Genomic DNA, 20,261 nt, shown 5'->3' on the forward strand with positions numbered 1-20,261 from the left:
TGGCTCAAATTAATGGACTTTAGCTAATGGATCCTTGCAGAAGGTATTTGGGAGTTATTGGGGCTTGATTTGGGTAGCTCTGCGCAAGCAGGTTTCAGGCTTGGTTAACCTGTTCCTTCAGTATGGATCCAGAATTGGCCTCCACAGTCACTTATGGACTCACTGTTAAGGCCGTGTTCATGGAACGTTGTGTGTGTGGAATGGTGGATCACGTCAAAAGGCCATCTGGCCCAATATTGCATTCTCACAGTGGCCAACCATGTTCTGGAAGCCCAGAACCTGGGTGGAAAAGCACTCTCTGTTCCCACCATTCAGACTGACAGGCATTCATACCCTAATCCTCCATGAATTTTGTTCTCTGCTTAGGAGGGCGGACATTTTCTCTTTAGGTTGTTACTGTAGGCTCAGATTTTCACCTCAGTAGGCGGAACATAGTCAGGGATAAGGACCACAGAATAAACATTGCAACTGAAAACAAGGAGATGGTTTATTGATGCAAAACGCTCAGTACAGTACAGAATTGATATTGTAGACCAGCGGGCGCCCACTTATTTTGGACGAGGGCACATTTCAAGTTTTGAGGGAGTGCTGTCGGTACCAGTAACAAAATGGCTGCCACAGGACCATAACAAAACATGGCTGCCATAATACAAAATGAGAGGGAATACAGTCGTGATGAAGCTTTTCCCTTAACTGTATTTTCATACTAGAAGAGGCTTAGCCTGTTGGATTTCTGCCTGCCAGACCATTGAAAAAGCACTGTTTTTCCCACATGCCAATCTCATGCAGCTGCACGGGAAGTGCAAAAACAACTCCTCTTTTTCAGGGCATTGGGGGTGATTGGGGAGGGGGCCGTGAGGAGATTCAGCAACTCAGTTCAGCTCCTTGCCCGACCAAGAAAAAGGGCCGGATTTCCTCCCCAAAGAAGGACGCTTCCGGGAAAGTGAAGATCAAGACATCTCCTTCGACATCAACAAATCCCACAGAACCCTTTTCATAGTCCAGAGTCACCTGGATCTTCCTGAGCTCGTGATTTAAGAGCAAAGGCGTCCGCTCAGGGGCGGTAAAAGCCCAAAGTCCATACAATGAGCCAACTATGGCTTTTCCAACAGCCCAGATTCCTACACTGGGTTGAAGGCTGACCTGTCCCTTCCTCGGGGTCGACTCGCGTGCCACCCCCACAGCCCACGTGGCATTTTTCTCTCCCCCAACTTCCACTTCCCACCATTTTCTTACTGCACGGAATCTCTCGCTGCCCAGCACGTAGGTCTTCGGATCAAATCTCTTTGGGCTGTCGGGCAGATTTTGCCTTTCCCCTCCACATCTCACACTCTTCCTGTCTTCAGAGAGAATGAGGTAGTGATTTGCTGTTTCTGGATCCAAAACTATATTCACTGTAAGAGAGAGAGATTCACACACAGAGAAAGAGGGGGCCGGGTCAGTGTTTGAATTACAGGGCAAGGTGCATGTGTGGATCTATCTTTTGTGATACCCTATAGTTTTTTTATATGCCTGTTGTCTTTGTCCATGGAGTTTTCTGGGCAGGGATACTGGAGTGGCTTGCCGATTCCTGCTTCAGGTTTTTTTGCTGGAGGAGACTCTTGAGAGTCCCATGGACTGCAAGAAGATCAAACCTCTCCATTCTGAAGGAAATCAGCCCTGAGTGCTCACTGGAAGGACAGATCCTGAAGCTGAGGCTCCAATACTTTGGCCACCTCATGAGAAGACTCGACTCCCTGGAAAAGACCCTGATGTTGGGAAAGATGGAGGGCACAAGGAGAAGGGGACGACAGAGGACGAGATGGTTGGACAGTGTTCTCGAAGGTACCAGCATGAGTTTGACCAAACTGCGGGAGGCAGTGGAAGACAGGAGTGCCTGGCATGCGCTGGCCCATGGGGTCACGAAGAGTCGGACACGACTAAACGACTAAATAACAACAATAGTTTTTTCTGTGTTTAGGAAGCTACTGAGGGGGTTATGGGTTGGCTACAGTTTGGAGGGGTGGGTGGGAGTCAGGGCTAGGAAATGGCAAATTATCAATTTTTGGTTTCTTATGTTTTCTACTCCTAAATTCAGTTCTCCACATTTTCACATTGCTGTGCAAATTCTTTTCTTTTTTTAAGTACTCATGAAAATCCACCTATGTTGCTAGCTAACACTAACTCTTTTTTTGCATGTTTGTACACATTACATCCTTGGAGAACCGTGCTGCAAAATTCGGAGGAGGCTGACCTCACAATTTGCATATACTTTCAGGAAGAGCGAATTAGGTATGATTCACTTTTCAGTGTGAATTGACCTGAATTTCTCCCCATCCTTAGTCAGAGCGGAGCTTATGGATTTCGTTAAGGGGGTGAGGCTCAGAGGGCAGTGACTTGCCCAAGGAACGAAGTTGGAGACTGCATTCTTACACTTGCTAGCTTGGAAATGAATCCTTCTGAACTCCATAGAACCTATGTCTGGGCAGACTCAGGTAGGATTGCTCTGTGTATCTCCATCTGCTGGTGGGAGGGGTGAACAGCCTCTGGAGCTGTGAAGAAGGAAGGAAGGAAGGAGGACCAGAGGGAAAAGGGAAGAGAAGAAAAAGGAGCAGGAGAGAGTTTAAAAAAGAGGGAGGGAATGGCTCAACCTCCCCTACGCTTTCTGATGGGTTTTTATTAGGTAAGTGTGGGAATATATTAACTATATTTTATCCCTCCACAGACACGTGTGTGAGTTAACAAACAAAAGAATCAGCTTATTGTCTGCTTATAAAGGGTGGGGCTGAGCAGAGTTTAAATCCCAATTTAGGCAGTTTAAATCAAATCATAGGAATTAGCCGTTAGGGTGATCTCCTCCTTTGCTTCCCCTGTTTATAAAAAAGAACAAAACAAAACAAAACAAAAAAAGGCCACAGACTGAAAAGTAAGTTTAAAACATATAATCATCCTTAGCAGCAACAGCATTAAAGATAATACTTGTATTTTTAAAAAACAAACAGCTTCAGGCATTAAGGGTAATACTTGTATTTACAAAACAACAAAACAAAAACAGCTTCAGGCATGCACCAGAATTTGGAGCAAGTGGAGGCATGTCTGCCTCCATTGTTGGTCGAAGGAAGAGAGAGAGAGAGAGAGAGAGAGAAGGAACAGGAAATATTTATTGGCTTCTTCCCCCTCAGGAGAGATGGGGAAATGACACCACACTCCCCCCTCTACCAATTACATATCTATGGTCTGTGGCCTATCAGCAAGACAGCTCTATGGTCTTAACTCATTCACATGCTAACTAGTAAGTATGTGCATTAGTATTGTAGATTTGACTGCAAAATCCCCCCCACTCTCTCACACACACAAATAGGGGGGTGGGAATGTCCCCAAGCAGCGTACCTGATGCTATCTTCCCAAATGTTCCCGAGTTGCTCTTCTCCCTCATGATGCACATTTCACCTTGTTGTATGCTCTCTGGTGTTGAGGAGTGCAAGACAGAGCCAACTGCAGCAGCAAGGAACATGATTAGTTGGGGACATCTTTAAGAAATGACCAAGTAAGACACTTAACAGTTGTGCTCTGGTTGACTGAGGGAAATGGTCAGGGATCAACCAAAACAACACTGATGTTCCTCCCGGGAGGTCCTGCCTAAGGGCATTTTACGTTGAAAACAGCAAAGTGTTGTTAAAGGCAAGGTGTGAGGAGGCAAAGCACAACACGGGAAATTCAAGGAAGTGACCAAGATGTAGACTGCATGCCCACCAGGAAAAGACCTTGGAAATTGCCACAGGCAAAGTACAGGTGTCCTTCTTTTACAAGTTTTCTTGCGCTTAAAGGACTGCACCCTCTCATGAGAGAGAGAGAGACAGAGAGAGACTTTGCATTGAAGCATTGTACAGTGGGTTGTGAACGTGATCCGTGCGGGAAGCACGTTCGCAACCCGCAGCGTCCACAATACACAGCGCCGCGTGTGCGCAGGCACGGGTCGCGATTTGGCAGTTCTGCGCATGTGCAAAGCACGATTTAGTGCTTCTGCGCATGCGCAAGCGCCGAAACCTGGAAGTAACCCATTCCAGTCCTTCCGGGTTCAGCATGGTGCACAGCCCGAAATCGTGCAACCTGAAGCGTCTGTAACCTGAGGTATGACTGTACTAGACTGGTTTCTGTTTGCTCAACCAAATTCTACCTTTGAAGTAAAAACTCATTGTCCCCAGTTTCTGTGAGAAGTGGTTGCTCCAACACTGAGGTCTGAGGGGGAGCCCACTGTGCTGCAGAAACATAACCAACATGTTCCAGATGTCCAAATGGACTTTCACCAAACAGAAGAGTCCCTAAAACCCGTTTTACAAAGAGCAAAATGGTGAGGCTCAGAGACAAGCGACTTCCCCAAGACGCTAAGCTCAAAGTTGAAATCCTATACATGTTTACTCAGGACTAAACCACATTTTACTCAGGAGATCTTACATCTGAGCAGGCCCAGATAGGGTTGAACCACATACCCCACATATCTGTGGGGAAGAGCCCTTGGGCTGGGAAAGGGAAAAGGAAGAAAGACCAGAGGGAAGAGGGAAATGAAAGTCGGGGAAACAGAGGGACAGGTCGGAGGGTTTCTTTTTTTAAAAAAGTGGGTGGGAGAAAGGAAAGGAAAGCCAGTGTGGTGTAGTGGTTAAGAGCAGTAGACTTGTAATCTGGTGAACTGGGTTCGCTTCCCCGCTCCTCCACATGCAGCTGCTGGGTGACCTTGGGCCAGTCACACTTCTCTGAAGTCTCTCAGCCTCACTCACCTCACAGAGTGTTTGTTGTTGGGGAGGAAGGGAAAGGAGAATGTTAGCTGCTTTGAGACTCCTTCGGGTAGTGATAAAGCGGGATATCAAATCCAAACTATTCTTCTTCTTCTTCTTCCCCCCTTTCTTTGTCTCACAAACACAAAAAATCAAAAGTCACAAAGCAATGTACCTGATGACACTCTCCGGAGTGCTCCCAAGCTGCTCCCCTGCCTCCCTGTCCTGGCGTCCCCTTCCCTCATGCTTGCTGACCTCAAGGAGGGCTGGAAAGAATCACCTGCAGCAGCAGCAAGCAACACAACTGGTTGGGGGCATCCTTAAGAAATGCTCAACTAAGATGCAAACAGTTTTAGGGACGCGATCGGGGACCAACCAAAGCAATACTGGAGAAAATAGTTAAGGGTTCTTCCCACTGAACTTTGCCGCGACAACAGCCAAGTGTTGCTGGGTGTTGTGAAGGGGTGGGGGTGGGTAGTGGGAGGCAAGGCACAGGGCAGGAAGTGGCAAAGGTGTGGACCACATGTGCAGCTGTGGGAGACCTCAGAAGCTGCTATGGGAAAGGACAGGTGTCCTACAGGTATGCAGCCTGGGAGTCATTTTGGACTCACAGCTGTCCATGGAGGCTCAGGTTAATTCTGTATCCAGGGCAGCTGTCTACCAACTCCACCTGGTACGCAGGCTGAGACCCTACCTACCCGCGGACTGTCTCGCCAGAGTGGTGCATGCTCTAGTTATCTCTCACTTGGACTACGGCAATGCGCTCTACGTGGGGCTACCTTTGAAGGTGACCCGGAAACTACAACTAATCCAGAATGCGGCAGCTAGACTGGTGACTGGGAGCGGCCGCCGAGACCACATAACACCGGTCTTGAAAGACCTACATTGGCTCCCAGTACGTTTCCGAGCATAATTCAAAGTGCTGGTGTTGATCTTTAAAGCCCTAAATGGCCTCGGCCCAGTATACCTGAAGGAGCATCTCCACCCCCATCGTTCTGCCCGGACGCTGAGGTCCAGCGCCGAGGGCCTTCTGGCGGTTCCCTCATTGTGAGAAGCAAAGCTACAGGAACCAGGCAGAGGGCCTTCTCGGTAGTTGCGCCCGCCCTGTGGAACGCCCTCCCATCAGATGTCAAAGCGATAAATAACTACCTGACATTCAGAAAACATCTTAAGGCAGCCCTGTTCAGGGAAGTTTTTAATCTGTGATATTTTAGTGTATTTTTGGTTTCTATGGAAGCCGCCCAGAGTGACTGGGGAAACCCAGACAGATGGGCGGGGTACAAATAATAAATTATTATTATTATTATTATTATTATTATTATTACAAGCAGGGGTGTACAAAGTGGGGGGCGGAGGGGGCGGGCCTGTTAGGATTCTTGCTCTGTGTTTACAGTCATGAGATTGTTGTCTATCACATGACGGTGAATGTTTTCATTCCACAGAGTGGGAAGTGACGGAGACAGGATGTTTATATTACTGTATTCCATGAAGTGGGACTATTGTCCTTAGCTCCTTCCTCTTTCTCATCAGACAGCAAAGAGAGAAAGAACAAAGTCAGAATGCTCCAAGTGTATTATATGTAAATAAAGTAGATTAGCCAAAATGCTGTGCTACTGAGTTCTGTTACGCGAACTGCAAATACTCTGTAGGATCGTAAGTGTGCTGATCCCACTTGGTATCAGTCGCTGTGATGTTCGGGCTGGAGAAAGCTTTTGAAACTCCCAAACAACTGACCAGGAGAGAGAGAACATGCCAGTTGGGCATGTGTCCCTTCCAGGGTCCTACACGAGTGTAGGATGATCCTAAAAGGGCCTTCCCAGGTGCCACTCTGGGTGTGTGTGTGACAAGATGGCCCCTCCCTCCCTCCAGCTGTAGAGCGGCCAAGGGCATGCATAGTCAGTACGGGCGCTGCTCGCACAGCGTCAGTACAAGTTGCTGCTCTCTCGCGCCATCCATACGGGTGTCTGTATGGGATGTCGTACGTGCACCACCGGGCGCTTCGCCCCACCCCTCGGCGTCCCGCCCCGGGTGCCAGAGGGGGTTCCTCTGCCACTGCCTACAAGTGGTGGGGTAGGCAGGAGAAAGGGAGCATGAGCACTGGCTCTGATGCCTCTGCCAGAGGAGACTCAAGGCTTCGTACCAGCACACTCAATGGAATGAGGACACCTCAGCCCCCCCCCAAGTCTGTGGGAATGGGGCTGAGCCTCCCAATCTTGAGAGGCTGGGCCACGGCGGCAGCCCTGATGGGCTTCCCTGTGGTGGTGGCAGGCCCCACCAGGCCTCCCCAAAATGGCGGAGGGCCCCACCGGGCCTCCTCCTGACTTACGTGACATCACACGTGTGTGTTGCACTTCTGAAGTCATGAGCATGCAACGAGGTGCCCCTCCCCCATGTTGGGCAGACTTTGGCGCTTCTGCTTACTAGCAACCTGTAAATATATACTTTTCTAGCACTTTCCTTCTACTGTATTTTCACTCTATAGGATGCACCCGACCATAGGACACACCTTGTTTTAGAGGGGGAGAACAACAACAAAAAAATTCTCCCCCTCTCTGCGCAGCGCCCCTTTAGCGAAGTGGCAGGAGAAATGGAGCCCCTTCCATTTCTCCTCCCGCTTCGCTGAAGGGGTGCTGCGCAGCTCTCCCTCTCCCACATTCCTGCTGCACTCCGGAGGCTTCAGGCGGCTATCCCTGAAGCCTGGAGAGTGAGAGGGGTCGGTGCGCACCGACCCCTCTCGCTCTCCAGGCTTCAGCGAAAGCAATGCGAAGCCTCCGGAGCGTGGAGGGAGCGCTCCCACTGCGCTTCAGAGGCTTCGCGTTGCTATCGCTGAAGCCAAGGAGATTGCATTCGCTCCATAAGATGAACACACACTTCCCCTTAATTTTCGGAGGGGAAAAAGTGTGTCCTATAGAGCGAAAAATACGGTATATCCCACCCACGGACACATATATGTCCCCTCACCAACTCTCTCTCTCTTTCTCTCATTTACACACACAAAACCCCCTATAAGTAAGTAACACAGCAATGTACCTGATGATACCCTCTGGAGTTTTCTCGAGCAACTTCTCCCTTCATCTTGTTGCACACTCTCTGTCCTTGAGGAGAGTAGCAACGAGTCAGCTGCAAGAAGAAGAAATTTGATTGCTTGCAAGGTGCCCTTAATAAATGCTCATCTAAAGGCTTGTCAACCCTTCCATTTGTCCCATGCCTAGAAAGGATGCATCTGGGCGATTTTGGGCTTGCCCTGTGCTTCTAGGCATGGTTCTGAGAGGTTTTGCCTTTGCCCTGCCGCTTTCTCAGGGAAAACCTGCTCTTTGGTGATAAATTGGAACAAACGACCATCTGCAAACGAGAGAATGTGGGCCTTAGCTCTGAGTAATAATAATAATAATAATAATAATAATAATAATAATAATAAATTTTATTTATATCCCGCCCTCCCCAGCCGAAGCCGGGCTCAGGGCGGCTAACAAGAATAAAACAGTACAAAAGTACAGCACAAACAACACTCTAAAATCATTCATTATAAAATTAATTAATTCAAGCCACTGGCAACCATTGGGCCAGAGCTCCGCGAAGATTGCCAAGGGAGGGAGTCAGGCTGTGCCCTGGCCAAAGGCCTGGTGGAACAGCTCTGTCTTGCAGGCCCTGCGGAAAGATGTCAAGTCCCGCAGGGCCCTGGTCTCTTGTGACAGAAGACTGCTGGGGCACAGTCACTGCCCTACCAGTTGTTAATAAAGAGCCTCTTCTGCATCTCATGTTAACTTTTTTTCAAGAAGAATCCTTGATATTGAAGAGAATTTCAATAAGGGCTCTACAGAACGCACCAATATTTGTTTGCTTGTCAGATGTGAACCCTTGCCATTAGCACAAATACCCCTTCTTGGTCTTACCCAAGCACCCTTCAAAATCCTCCCATCTCATTCAATCCCAGAATATTACCCTTATTCTGTACTTCTTCCAGGGACTCTGTTATGAAGAAGAAAGAGGGAGAAATTTATTTATTTTATTTATTTAAATCATTTTCATTGATTTTTCCATGTATACTACTTCTAACAATATATCTTTAACAATTTTTCAAATTTTGACTCTCCTCCCCTGGACTTCCCTCATACTCCCGTTTTGTTTTATTTCCATATTGTTCACCCTGCATATAGTTTCCCCAAAATTTTCTCAATACATATAGTCTTATTTTTCATTGTATACAGTTGTGATTGTTTACTCAAACCCTGCAAATGAGTCCATTTCTTTATGTTGCCTCCTCATATATGTTGTAAATGGTTCTCATTCTCTTTTAAAGTTAAGAGGGAGAAATTTAAAACCAGACCTTGAGGCACTGAGCAGATATGTCAAACTAAATTTTCCTGCTTTGAGTGGGACATAACTTCTTTGGTTTTCCTTGTGGTAGGGTTGCCATATTTCAAAAAACGAAAGTCTGGACACAAAAGTTATTGACCTTTTTGAGGAAAGTGGTTGAACTTTTTTTTTTTGAGCTATTTTAATAACAATTTGCCAAAATGTACATTTTCAACATGAGTTGCTATTTCAGTGATTGCTGCCTGAAGACTGAATCCCAGCAAGCCATAAAGAGAATCAGAGCATGATGCTTGATTCCTGTTTTGAATCCAAGGCTGTGGCTATGGGAAAATAAGTCTTGGGGTGTCTGTGCTGTGAACCGCTCAATTGTAGGCTCAGATTGTATATACAGTGGTACCTCGGGTTACATATGCTTCAGGTTACAGATGCTTCAGGTTACAGACTCCACTAACCCAGAAATAGTACCTCGGGTTAAGAACTTTGCTTCAGTATGACAACAGAAATCGTGCTCTGGCAGTGCGGCAGCAGCGGGAGGCCCCATTAGCTAAAGTGGTGCTTCAGGTTAAGAACAGTTTCAGGTTAAGAACAGACCTCCAGAACAAATTAAGTACTTAACCCAAGGTACCACTGTATGTGTAAATAAACCATATATCCTAAAGACACCACAGTCTTTGCTGTGCCTCATTTGCCAATAGGAAACTCAAACCTTGGGGAAGCAGCCTGGGACCCCTGGAATATTCACCATTTGGAAATTGGCATGGCATGCAACTATATTGATATCTATCTATCTATCAGTCAGTCAGTCATCATCTATCCCACATCTATAACACCACACAATAATGTTTGTTACCTTTGAATTTCTTGGTCGCCTTCTCCAAAAAAGGATGCATTCTAGAGAATTTATCTATTTGCTCTTTTAATCCAGGAGGAAAAACTATTGCATTCGTGGTTTTATTTTTATTTTCATTTTCATTACACCTAGGAAGAAGCAAGTGAGGTTTATTGTGATCCATCTGGTCATTCTCAAGTCAATCTTAATTCAGTAGTCAGAATGAAGGAGAAAAGTGGGAACAGCAGGGAGATACCAAGGGCTCGGCCACACCTCCGTTTGCCCCGTGATTTCTAAGCACAGGTCTGATAGATTTGTCTTTCATTCCCCCCATTTTCCCCACGAAAGTCCCCACTGTTTACCACTGAATCGGAACCAAGGTCAGTCGGGTTTTCTGAATCAGGTTTTCTGTGAATTGACAGCTGAATAGAAGCAAACATTTATTGGGTTTTCTGCTGATTTATGTTTCTTCCAATTCTGTGGTAAGCAGCAGGTTTTCCCAGGAAAAGCGGCGGGACAAAAGAAAAGCTTCTCAGACCTTTGCTTAGAAATCACCGGAAAGGCAGAAGTGTGGATGAGCCCTGTGATAGCAGCGAATGGTATTGTCCACCCTGTGACCATTACAAAGACCTATTGCAAATGGGAAAATGAAGTATAATGGGGGGGGGGGGGATAAAGTGTAAATTTACATATACATTTTTTTCATATAACATTTACATATAAATGAAATTTTGACACACACATTGTATACCATACCATGTTAAAAATTACAGCTGGGTCAGAAACACCTGGTTAACTAAGTTGTGATTTGTTGCTGCTTTTGCCTGATCAGAACAGGGTATAAATCGGCCCAATTTGGTCGAGAATCCAGGTGAATCTGGAGCACAACCTTACTGAATATTTTCTCCAACAAATTATGTCTGCACATAATGCACACAGTAAATATTAAGAGCCTCTCTTTACCCTGGCCTTTGTCATCTAGGATAGGTAGTTTAGGACCCACCCAGTTTTCTTGGATTGTAATTTGTTTTAACTATTTTTAATATTGTATTTTAATTTACAAGCTGCCCTGGAACCAGACAGTGGAGGGCAAGTAAGAAATCTAATAATCCACCACCATCACCAACTCTGATATGATATGAAATATACAGTAGATTGTAATGGTTCTAGGGGTTGCTCGTGTGTAAGTTGCCGCCACTCCTGGCTAGGTTGCCTAGTTGAACCCTTTCTGTCTGGACAGCCTCAAGTTTCGTGGCTGCCTCAGTCGCTGGCAGAATCCATCAGTGGGCGTTTCTTGAACCTCTTCCAGCATAAAAGCTGTTTGACGCCCAGTCTTCTCCTACTCTCCCTGCGCGGAAGTCTTCTGCGCAGGGAGGGTGTGGACAGCGGAGTACCCGTACTCTCTCCACTGGTCTCCGGAGAGGAGTCCTGGAGCCACCTCTCTGATTCCCCCATCTGCCCCCCTTCTCCACTGGTGTTACGCTGATTTCCTTCCCCAGCGGATGGGCTGCCTCTCTCCCTACTGAGACCCTCTCCGGCATCCCTCTGGAGCCTTCTCTCCGCCTCCAGCTCCGATGGCAGTTCCCTGACATAGATGAAGAAATATCATCACTTCTTTCTAAAATATGCATTTTATATGCACCTCCCCCCCAAACAATCCTATCCATTTTTGTATGCTGGCCTATGCATCCCCCAATGTGCTTTTTGTACATTTCCCCGAACAAGATACGCAGTTTTGGGTCAATTGTCTAAACCAAAGGATGCATCACAACATTTGTAAAAGTGTGCAGTCAGATTGTTTTCTGATCTGCTTATTGGTCTGTAAACTGTAAATTAGATTGGTTCGCATGAAAGTATAGACCAAATCAATTGATCCCTTACCTCCGAGGAAGGAAATTAATATTATTCATTTTCATTTTCATAACAAAGCCACATACCTTTCCAGGATGCTTCTCATATTCTAAATGGAAAAGACAGAAGGGGAGAAATTCAGTCCCTTGCACCTGTTGCCTCCAGCAGTTTATTAGTTTCCCCTTTGCTTTATATATCAACCGAATACCGAAGTGCACACGCCTACTGTAAATACTTCTACAGTGGTACCTCTGGTTACGTACTTAATTCGTTCCGGAGGTCCGTTCTTAACCTGAAACTGTTATTAACCTGAAGCACCACTTTAGCTAATGGGGCCTCCTGCTGCTGCCACACAATTTCTGTTCTCAACCTGAAGCAAAGTTCTTAACCCGAGGTACTATTTCTGGGTTAGCAGAGTCTGTAACCGGAAGTGTATGTAACCCGAGGTACCACTGTATAGACTTCTACAGACCAATGAACAGCCCTTCCCCAGAGGACAACCTGGACGGTTTTGTTCCACCATTGCTCACCTGAAAGAATTCAGTCACTGGCTGCTTCTGTTTCACCTCCAGCAGCTGGATTAAAAAACTACAAAAGCCCAGACATTTGTTTCTAAATTTGAAACCCCCCCCAGATGGGCATGTAGGCCCCCCAAAAGAGGGCATGTCCATGATTTCTAGGAAACATGGCAATCCTAGCTTGAGACTGAGAGAGGACCTCTCTGCCCCAGAACACCCCCCGGTTATGCTTCTTGCTGAAATGCAGGCAGATGGCAGACCTGGGATCTTCTGCCAACTTCAACTGATCCCAGGCTATACTCTGCTGCTGGCTCCCAGCAGTGGTGCCGCCAGCCTGAGAGCAGATAGTCTACCTGCTACTGCTGACGATGTATATTGCTCTACACACAACAGCGAGGGCATGTTTGAATTGGGTAGAGGGAGAATTCAACTGGCCAGATGTTGCTGGTGCCAATGCCAATGCTAGAACAAAAACTCCCTGGATCCATTGTAATTTGGCTGGCTTCATCCATACTGCAGGAGCAGCTTTGCCTGCAAATTCCATCCACTTCTATCAAACCTGAATCATGCAGTTTGATGAAGCTCCAAATCAGAGTTTTGAACAAAATGTGTGGCCAGTGCACATCGCTACTATGAATACTTCTATAAACCAACAGACAGAGTGGTTGAGGGTACAACCCTTCCCTGAAGGACAACCCGGACTATTTTGTCGTACTCTTACCTGCAAGAATTCAGTCGCTGGCTGTTTCTGCTTCTCCTCCAGCTCCTTAATAAGGTCGTCAATAGAAGACATTTCCTCAGAGAGTTTTGCAATATGTTTGTCCTCCCAGGATTTAATCTCATCGTCCAGTTCCTTCAGTTGAGCCAGCAGGAGGCGCTCTTGTTCTTCCAGAAACTGGTGCGACTGCTGGAAATCAGCCATGATTTTCTGCCTCTCCATGTCTGTCTGCTTCTGCAAGGGGAGAGTCATGGCCAGACAAAGACATTGAGATGTCCCTTTGATTCCATGTGCACAAGCTGACTGGCAGGGCAGTTGATGTTTACTTCAGAAGTTCAGTCACAGCTGAGGGCGGCAGGCAGGCTGGCTTAGCAGGACACGGCCTCTTTGCTTGGCTCGGTCCTCAGTATTTTCCTGCTGCTCACCTACCGATCTGTTAAGCTGCTGCTGCTGCTGCTGCTCTCTGTTCCCTGGCATCTTCAGCCTGCCTTGGCCACCTCACCCTGCCTAATAGTAGGGCCTGAAAGAAGAGATGAGAAGGAGGAGGACTGGCTTTGTGGGGTTCACTTCATTCTTAAAGGATTAATGCTGGCATGGCTGGACATTTTTGGACTCAAGGACTACTTTCGCCCTTAGACAACCCTACCAGTTTTAGCCTATCCTGCTGAATGTTGTCTAGCCTTGCAGGCAGCTGCTCTTCAAGGTCTGAAGCAGAGACCTTTCCCAACTCTACCACCCAATATCCATTTAATTGATAATGCCAGTGATCAAACCTGGGACACTGTGCAAGCGAAGAATTAAGGCCTCACTCTGTCAAGTATAACCATCCTGGAGAGGAAAGGTTTGCACCTACCAGCAGATTCTGGCTTTCGGTCTCCCCCTTCAGTTTAGAAGACAGAATTTCTTCTCTCTGTTTGTTCAGGAACTCCAAATGACGCAGGATTTTACCCTGGGGTGGCCAAAAAGGCATTTGGGTTAGTTTTGGCAGCAAAGATATAAACTGTAACAGGCGTGTCTGTTCAAAAAACCAAGAACACAAAGGAGACTACTTGCAGCTTCTAGGAAACTTCCGTTCTCAATGTAGAATTAGATCAGCGTTCACATATGCATATTTATATAGCTAATATTTAATATTCTGATTAAATATGGTGGAAAACAAGGGAAAATATGATTAAATATGGTGGAAAACAAACTCAAAATTATGGGGACACAGTGTAAGAGATAAAATGTTTGCTCATATACCACGTTTGCCCAAAACAGAGTATCTGTACGGGATTTGGATTCGGATCCTCAGCCAAGTCAGTCACCCTCTCACATTTTCTACATCAAACCATGCTCTTTTCCAAAGTTAAACTGGGTACGAACCAAAGTTTGTGGCTGGTGCACAACCCTATTCAGAACTTGCACTTTTTTCTTTTCTTTTCTTTCTTTCTTTCTTTCTTTCTTTCTTTCTTTCTTTTTGAAAAAAAGCTTGCAGTATTCACCATGAAGTGTCACACTTTTAACATTTGGCGTGGAAAGGTGCCAGTACCGCTGAGTACCCCCAGAAATGGTGAGCATTTCATCCGTTTCCCAACATAAATTCTGGGACTAGAGAAAATGGGAAACTGCTGGGAGCTGGGGAACATCAAATGCTTCCACAAGACTGGCTCATACCTCTTGTCTGTTTTGTATACAGTGGTACCTTGGGTTAAGTACTTGATTCATTCCGGAGGTCCGTTCTTAACCTGAAACTGTTCTTAACCTGAAGCACCACTTTTGCTAATGGGGTCTCCTGCTGCCATGCCGCCGGAGCACGATTTCTGTTCTCATCCTGAAGCAAAGATCTTAACCTGAGGTACTATTTCTGGGTTAGCGGAGTCTGTAACCTGAAGCATATATAACCTGAAGCGTATGTAACCCGAGGTACCACTGTACCGACAGAAAGTTGCTTTGGGGCAAAAGCTGTCCCCAGCCCTACATATTAATGCTAAGGAATTAACCTGGGACCTTGTTCAGTCAAAGCAAAAGCTCTACTGTTGAGCTATGGCCCTCAGATCAGCCTTCCAGCCTTCTCCTGCCCTGGTAGTTCTCTGGGCTCCCGGGGCAGGAAAAGGTGGGAGATGGTTGAAATGAGCATTTTTCAAGTTCCCTTGGAGCTTCTTGCGAATGTTCCTACTACTGAATGCTCAGTACAGTGGTACTTCAGTCTACAAACTTAATTCGTTCCGGAAGTCCGTCTTAAACCAAAGCGTTCTTAAACTGAGGTGCGCTTTCCCTACTGAGGCTTCCCGCTGCTGGTGCCCTTCCACTGTTTGGCTTCCATTTGTCTTCTGAGGCAAAGTTCACTAGCCGGAACACCTACTTCCTGTTTTGCGTAGTTCATTGCCCGAATAGTTCATTAACAGGACTGCTAATACACTGAGGTACCACTGTACAAGATAGGAGCTGCAGGCCTCGCTATCTGGCCTCTCCCCAGGCTGCATCATTCGCCAGCTCCAGTTCACAGCCTCCTCAAGTCTTTTTTGCCTGGCAAAATGTGTCCCTGAACTCCACTAATGCTTCCCGCTTACTTAGATGGCGAACAGAGACGACAATGAGAGCGTTTGTAGGAACTAGCCTACTGCAAAAAGGTTAGATTTTCAAGTGTTGCTCTGTCCCCTTTTGCCTTGGGACCCAATAAGCAGCAGCGTTTGGGACACAAACACCCACCCACACACCCCACCTGAATGTTGCCTAGAGAAAAATGCGGCTCTCAGGCTGAAATATTTCCCCCATCCCTAGGATAACTGAGCATCCCGTGGAAGCCTGGTCCCCAATCCTACAGCTCCCTACCTGATACTCCTCAAAGGCCTCCTCCTTTGGGATCACTTTGTGCTTCCTGTGCTCCTTGGATTTGTCGCACACCACACAGATGGGGTCTTGGTCGTCTTTGCAGAAGAGCTTCAGGGGCTCCTGGTGTCTCTCGCAAACATTTCCCTGCGCTTCCGCCCCTCTGGCCATCTGAAGGCTGAATTTCTTGACTATTTCCACAATGCTGGCCAGTTGCCGGTTGGGCCTGAAATTCCTTTGCTGATGAGGTTCCCTGCACTGAGGGCAAGAAGCATCTTGGTCCGATTTCCCCCAAGCCTCGGTGATGCAGGTTTGGCAGAAAATGTGACCGCAGTCTATGATCACTGGGTCTTTGAAATACTCCAGGCAGATGGAACATGTTGTTTCCTCGCAGAGGTTCTGGACGGGACCCTCGTCTGCCATTTCGTCTGCCTGAAAAGGGAATAAAAGGCTTAGTTTTATTTCTCCAGTTTAAAGCCACAGGGTGGGCCTTTCCCTGCCTCTGGGTGACTCATAGTTTTTGAAAAGCAGCAGCATATACCGGAAGAAACTCTTACATTGTGCAACTTTCACATCCGTACCATGCAGTCAAAGTGTGTGGTCTCTGCCAAAGAAATATGGCAATGGACGTTTACCCCAAAAAGCTTCACTTCCCAGCACCTTTTAAAAAAAATTAAAAATCATGTTTCTGTTTCATTCATTACATACATCTCAAATTTTTAACGTTGACTATATACTCCTCCCTCCCTCCCCTCCCAGGTTTCCCTCAACTTCCGCTTCTGATTTGTTTCTATTTTCACCCACTTTGCTATCTCCTAACAGAAAAAGTTATTAGTAACATAACATCAAGCCTAAAAACATAAAAATAAAAGTAAATGCACCATCATATTTCACTATCTTCTAAACATTTTCTAATGCTAATAATGTACCTCCTGCCATCAAGTCTAGTGACTTTCTTGGTTTCTGCAAATATAATATGCATGGTTCCCAATCTTTTTCAAAGTCTCTGTTGTCTTTTTCTCTTAGTCTATCTGTCATTTTTGCCAGTTCTGCATAGTTCATCAACTTCTCTTGCCATTGTTCTTTAGCTGGTGTTTCTCCAGTCTTCCAATTTTGTGCAATCAACATTCTTGCTGCTATAGTGGCATACATAAATAAAGTCCTCATTTATTTCGGTATGTCTTGACCTAAAATACCTAACAAAAAGGCTTCTGGGTTTTTTTACAAAAGTTATTTTTAATATTTTCTTTGATTCATTGTACATCATTTCCCAGTAGGGTTTTACCTTTTTACAATCCCACCACATATGATAAAACGTACCTTCTGTTTCACATCTCCAACACTCTTTCTTTTTTTATACATTTTTGTACTTTTTTAATACTTTTTTTATACATTTTGCCAATTTAACCGGTGAAAAATACCATCTGTACATCATTTTCATATAGTTCTCTCTCAATAATATGCAATCTGTAAATTTCAAATTTACTTTTCACAATTTTATCCAGTCCTGAAATTTTATATTATGTCCTACATCTTGCACCCATTTGATCATTGCTGATTTTACTTCTTCATCTTTGGTCTCCCACGTTATATGCCTTTTAAAATAATTTTGTATTTTCTTCTATCACTTCCTTTTGGATGTTGGAAACCGAATATGAGAAGCCTTTTTTATTATCCTCCTTAAAAATATCCTGTAATTGTCTATGATGCAACCAGCTTTGAAGATGTTCTTTTATTTCATCATATTCTTTAAATTTTAACTTTCCCTCTTGTTCCACTAACAGTTCTCTGTATGTTGGCCACTCCCCCCCCCCCAATATTTTAAGTGATAGTGCTTCAATAGGTGATAGCCACCAAGGTGTTTTCAGTTCTAATAAATCTTTATATTTCTCCCATACTTTGAACCATGATCTTCTTATTAAATGGTTGTGGAATCCTTTATGTACTTTTGCTTTTCCATACCAGAGGTAGGCATGTCATCCAAATCTATTATCGTGTCCTTCCAAGTCTGTTATTTCCTTCCCGTCTAACTTGATCCAATCTTGGATCCGTATTAGGGATGCAGCTTCATAATACAATTTTAAGTCTGGAAATGAGAATCTGCCTCTTTCTTTCACATCTGTTAAAATTTTGTTTTTTATCCTTGGCTTTTTCCCATTCCAGACAAATCTTGATATTTCTCTCTGCCATTCTTTAAAGCATGAATTCCCTGTTATTACTGGAACAGCTTGGAAGAAAACTACAGTAGTACCTCACGTTAAGAACTTAATCCGTTCTGGAGGCCCGTTCTTAAGCTGAAACTGTTCTTAACCCGAAGCACCACTTTAGCTAATGGGGCCTCCCACTGCCGCCGCACCGCCGCCGCCGCACGATTTCTGTTCTTATCCTGAAGCAAAGTTTTTAACTCGAGGTACTATTTCTGGGTTAGCGGAGTCTGTAACCTGAAGCGTCTGTAACTTGAAGCATCTGTAACTCTAGGTACCACTGTAACATCCTTGGAAGTACATTCATTTTTATAGTTGCAATTCTTCCCATTAAAGAGAGCCAGTGTGGTGTAGTGGTTAAGCACGGTGGACTTGTAATCTGGTGAACCGGGTTCGCTTCCCTGCTCTTCCACATGCAGCTGCCTTGGGCTAGTCACACTTCTTTGAAGTCTCTCAGCCCCACTCACCTCACAGAGTGTTTGTTGTGGGGGAGGAAGGGAAAGGAGAATGTTAGCCGCTTTGAGACTCTTTAAAGGGAGTGAAAGGCAGGATATCAAATCCAACTCTTCTTCTTCTAAAGGGAGGTTCATCCTTTTCCATGTTTCCAAATTTCTTTTAATTTCCTGCCTAATTTTTTCATAATTATCTTTAAAAAAATTTTTTTTTTATGTTATCCATATTCCTAAATATTTTACTTTTTTATATGCCTCTACCCCTACCATCTCTGTTATTTCTTTCTTTTCCATAGTTTTTGCAAGGAAATGGCCCCGGAAATATTTTTCACCCTGCCTGGGAAGGTTGGGGGGGGGGCGGGGCGGGGAGGAAGTGGAGAGAGAAATCACCTGCGTCTCCCGACCATGGCTGCACTGCTCCAGTAAATGTGCATCAGAAATGGAATGATTCCTTTATTCTCCAGTGGTAAACATTTTCTGTTTTATTCACGTTCAGATGTTAATGGCGTTCCCTTTCACTAGGATGTCTTTATTAATACAAAACTGCAAAACAACAACAGCGGTGGGCGGTGGGGGGAGTGACTGCCAGTTGTATCTTTTTTTTTTTTTTTCCTTTACAAGGTTGTTATTGTTCTTCACCAGATGTTAACCTAACTACAGTATTGGTAAGAATGGATTCCAAATATCATTGAATTTGTCCATGGCAAGTCTGCGTTTATATGCAAGTCGTTCATATGTTGCGAGTTTGTATGAGTCTTCAAATCCAATTGTAGAAGGGAGCTGCATTTTTATATTTGTATCTTTGCTGAACCAAGGAAATGGCCCCGGAAATAATTGCCGCCCTGTTTGGGAAGGTTTGGGGGGGGGGGGAGGAAGTAGAGAGGAACCCCCTACAGCCAGGTCAACTCCCCAATAAGGCTGCATTGCTCCAGTATATTTTCATCACAAATGGAATGATTCCTTTATTCTCCAATGATAAACTGTTTTATTTATGTTTGGATGTTAAAGACAAAATAGTGAAAGGAAACGCCATTATTAATACAAAACTACAAAAAGAAAAAAACACAAAATACACAAAACAGAAGCATTGCTGAATATCGGATTTCCCCTTCTTTGGAAATAACTGCGGACTTTTTCACATATAGAACTCAGGAAACTCCACTGAGTGTTAATGAAACAGGAACAATAAAACTGAAACCTCCTTTCCGCAAACCTCAGATTTGTAAGCGCCCTCGTCTTTGTTCCTGCCGAGAATGAATACTTCTTGTACCTCACTATTCCAAACTAAAATGAAAAGGTTTGCTTTTTTCCCAATGAAAGGGCAATTTGCCAGTCTTTACCCTCCTTCAGACTTACTTTATTGGTAAGTTTAGTCTTGTATGCCACGTCCCAAATTGAACCAGTGCTTCATTTGGGTTTTTGTTTTATTTATCGTTGAGCCCTTACCAACAACAGACTTGCACAAACTACACATCAGGGTAGCAGAGCCGTAGTGTTGTTGACATCCCATCAGCCCCAGAGAGAGTAAGAAGGGGAACAATGTGGTTCCCCAAAACAACAGGAGGCCATGATCCAGATTTGCCCCAAGACAACTTGCAGGGGGGCAGGGAGAGAGAGAAGGAAGATATTGGTGGTTGCACTGTAGGTTTTTTAATGTTTTGCCATAACATTATTTGGCACAGGACGCAATGTTGTTCCCCAAAACAACAGGAGGCAAGAGGAGAGAGAAGGAAGAAATTGGTGGCTGCACATGGCGGCAATGACACAGCATGTCAGAATCCACCCATTACAAACTGAGCAACGGGAGCTC

At 45.2% G+C, this 20,261-nt stretch overlaps 2 protein-coding genes across 2 annotated transcripts in view; both read right to left on the bottom strand.

Annotated features, from left to right (window-relative positions):
* Positions 1-462: 462 nt before the first annotated feature.
* On the bottom strand, positions 463-16,322 carry LOC310670379 (zinc finger protein RFP-like). The gene is made up of 10 exons (XM_083425625.1): positions 15,799-16,322; positions 13,838-13,933; positions 12,988-13,218; positions 11,835-11,857; positions 9,919-10,046; positions 8,694-8,720; positions 7,782-7,871; positions 4,927-5,031; positions 3,370-3,474; positions 463-1,394 (listed from the first exon to the last, which is right to left on the bottom strand). The coding sequence occupies exons 1-10, from the start codon at positions 16,216-16,218 to the stop codon at positions 865-867; spliced, it is 1,755 nt and encodes a 584-aa protein (XP_083281751.1). The 5' UTR covers positions 16,219-16,322; the 3' UTR covers positions 463-864.
* The window catches only part of LOC310670491 (zinc finger protein RFP-like), a 94,495-nt gene continuing 74,696 nt past the window's right edge, over positions 463-20,261 (bottom strand). Inside the window, exon 9 of the transcript XR_014507582.1 lies at positions 463-639. The gene's annotated coding sequence lies outside the window, so the exon portion shown is untranslated. The remainder of the gene's footprint in view (positions 640-20,261) is intronic.

The sequence above is a fragment of the Podarcis tiliguerta genome (genome assembly GCF_965153285.1).
Source record: "Podarcis tiliguerta genome assembly, chromosome: 2".
NCBI lineage: Eukaryota > Metazoa > Chordata > Lepidosauria > Squamata > Lacertidae > Podarcis > Podarcis tiliguerta.

Coding starts and splice junctions, on each gene's coding strand:
- LOC310670379 (XM_083425625.1), bottom strand. CDS start 16,218: ATGGCAGACGAGGGTCCCGTCCAGAACCTCTGCGAGGAAACAACATGT. Junction 11,858..12,987: donor CAGCGACTGAATTCTTGCAG/GTAAGAGTACGA, acceptor TTTTCCATTTAG/AATATGAGAAGCATCCTGGA. Junction 3,475..4,926: donor ACTCCGGAGAGTGTCATCAG/GTACATTGCTTT, acceptor TTGCTGCTGCAG/TTGGCTCTGTCTTGCACTCC.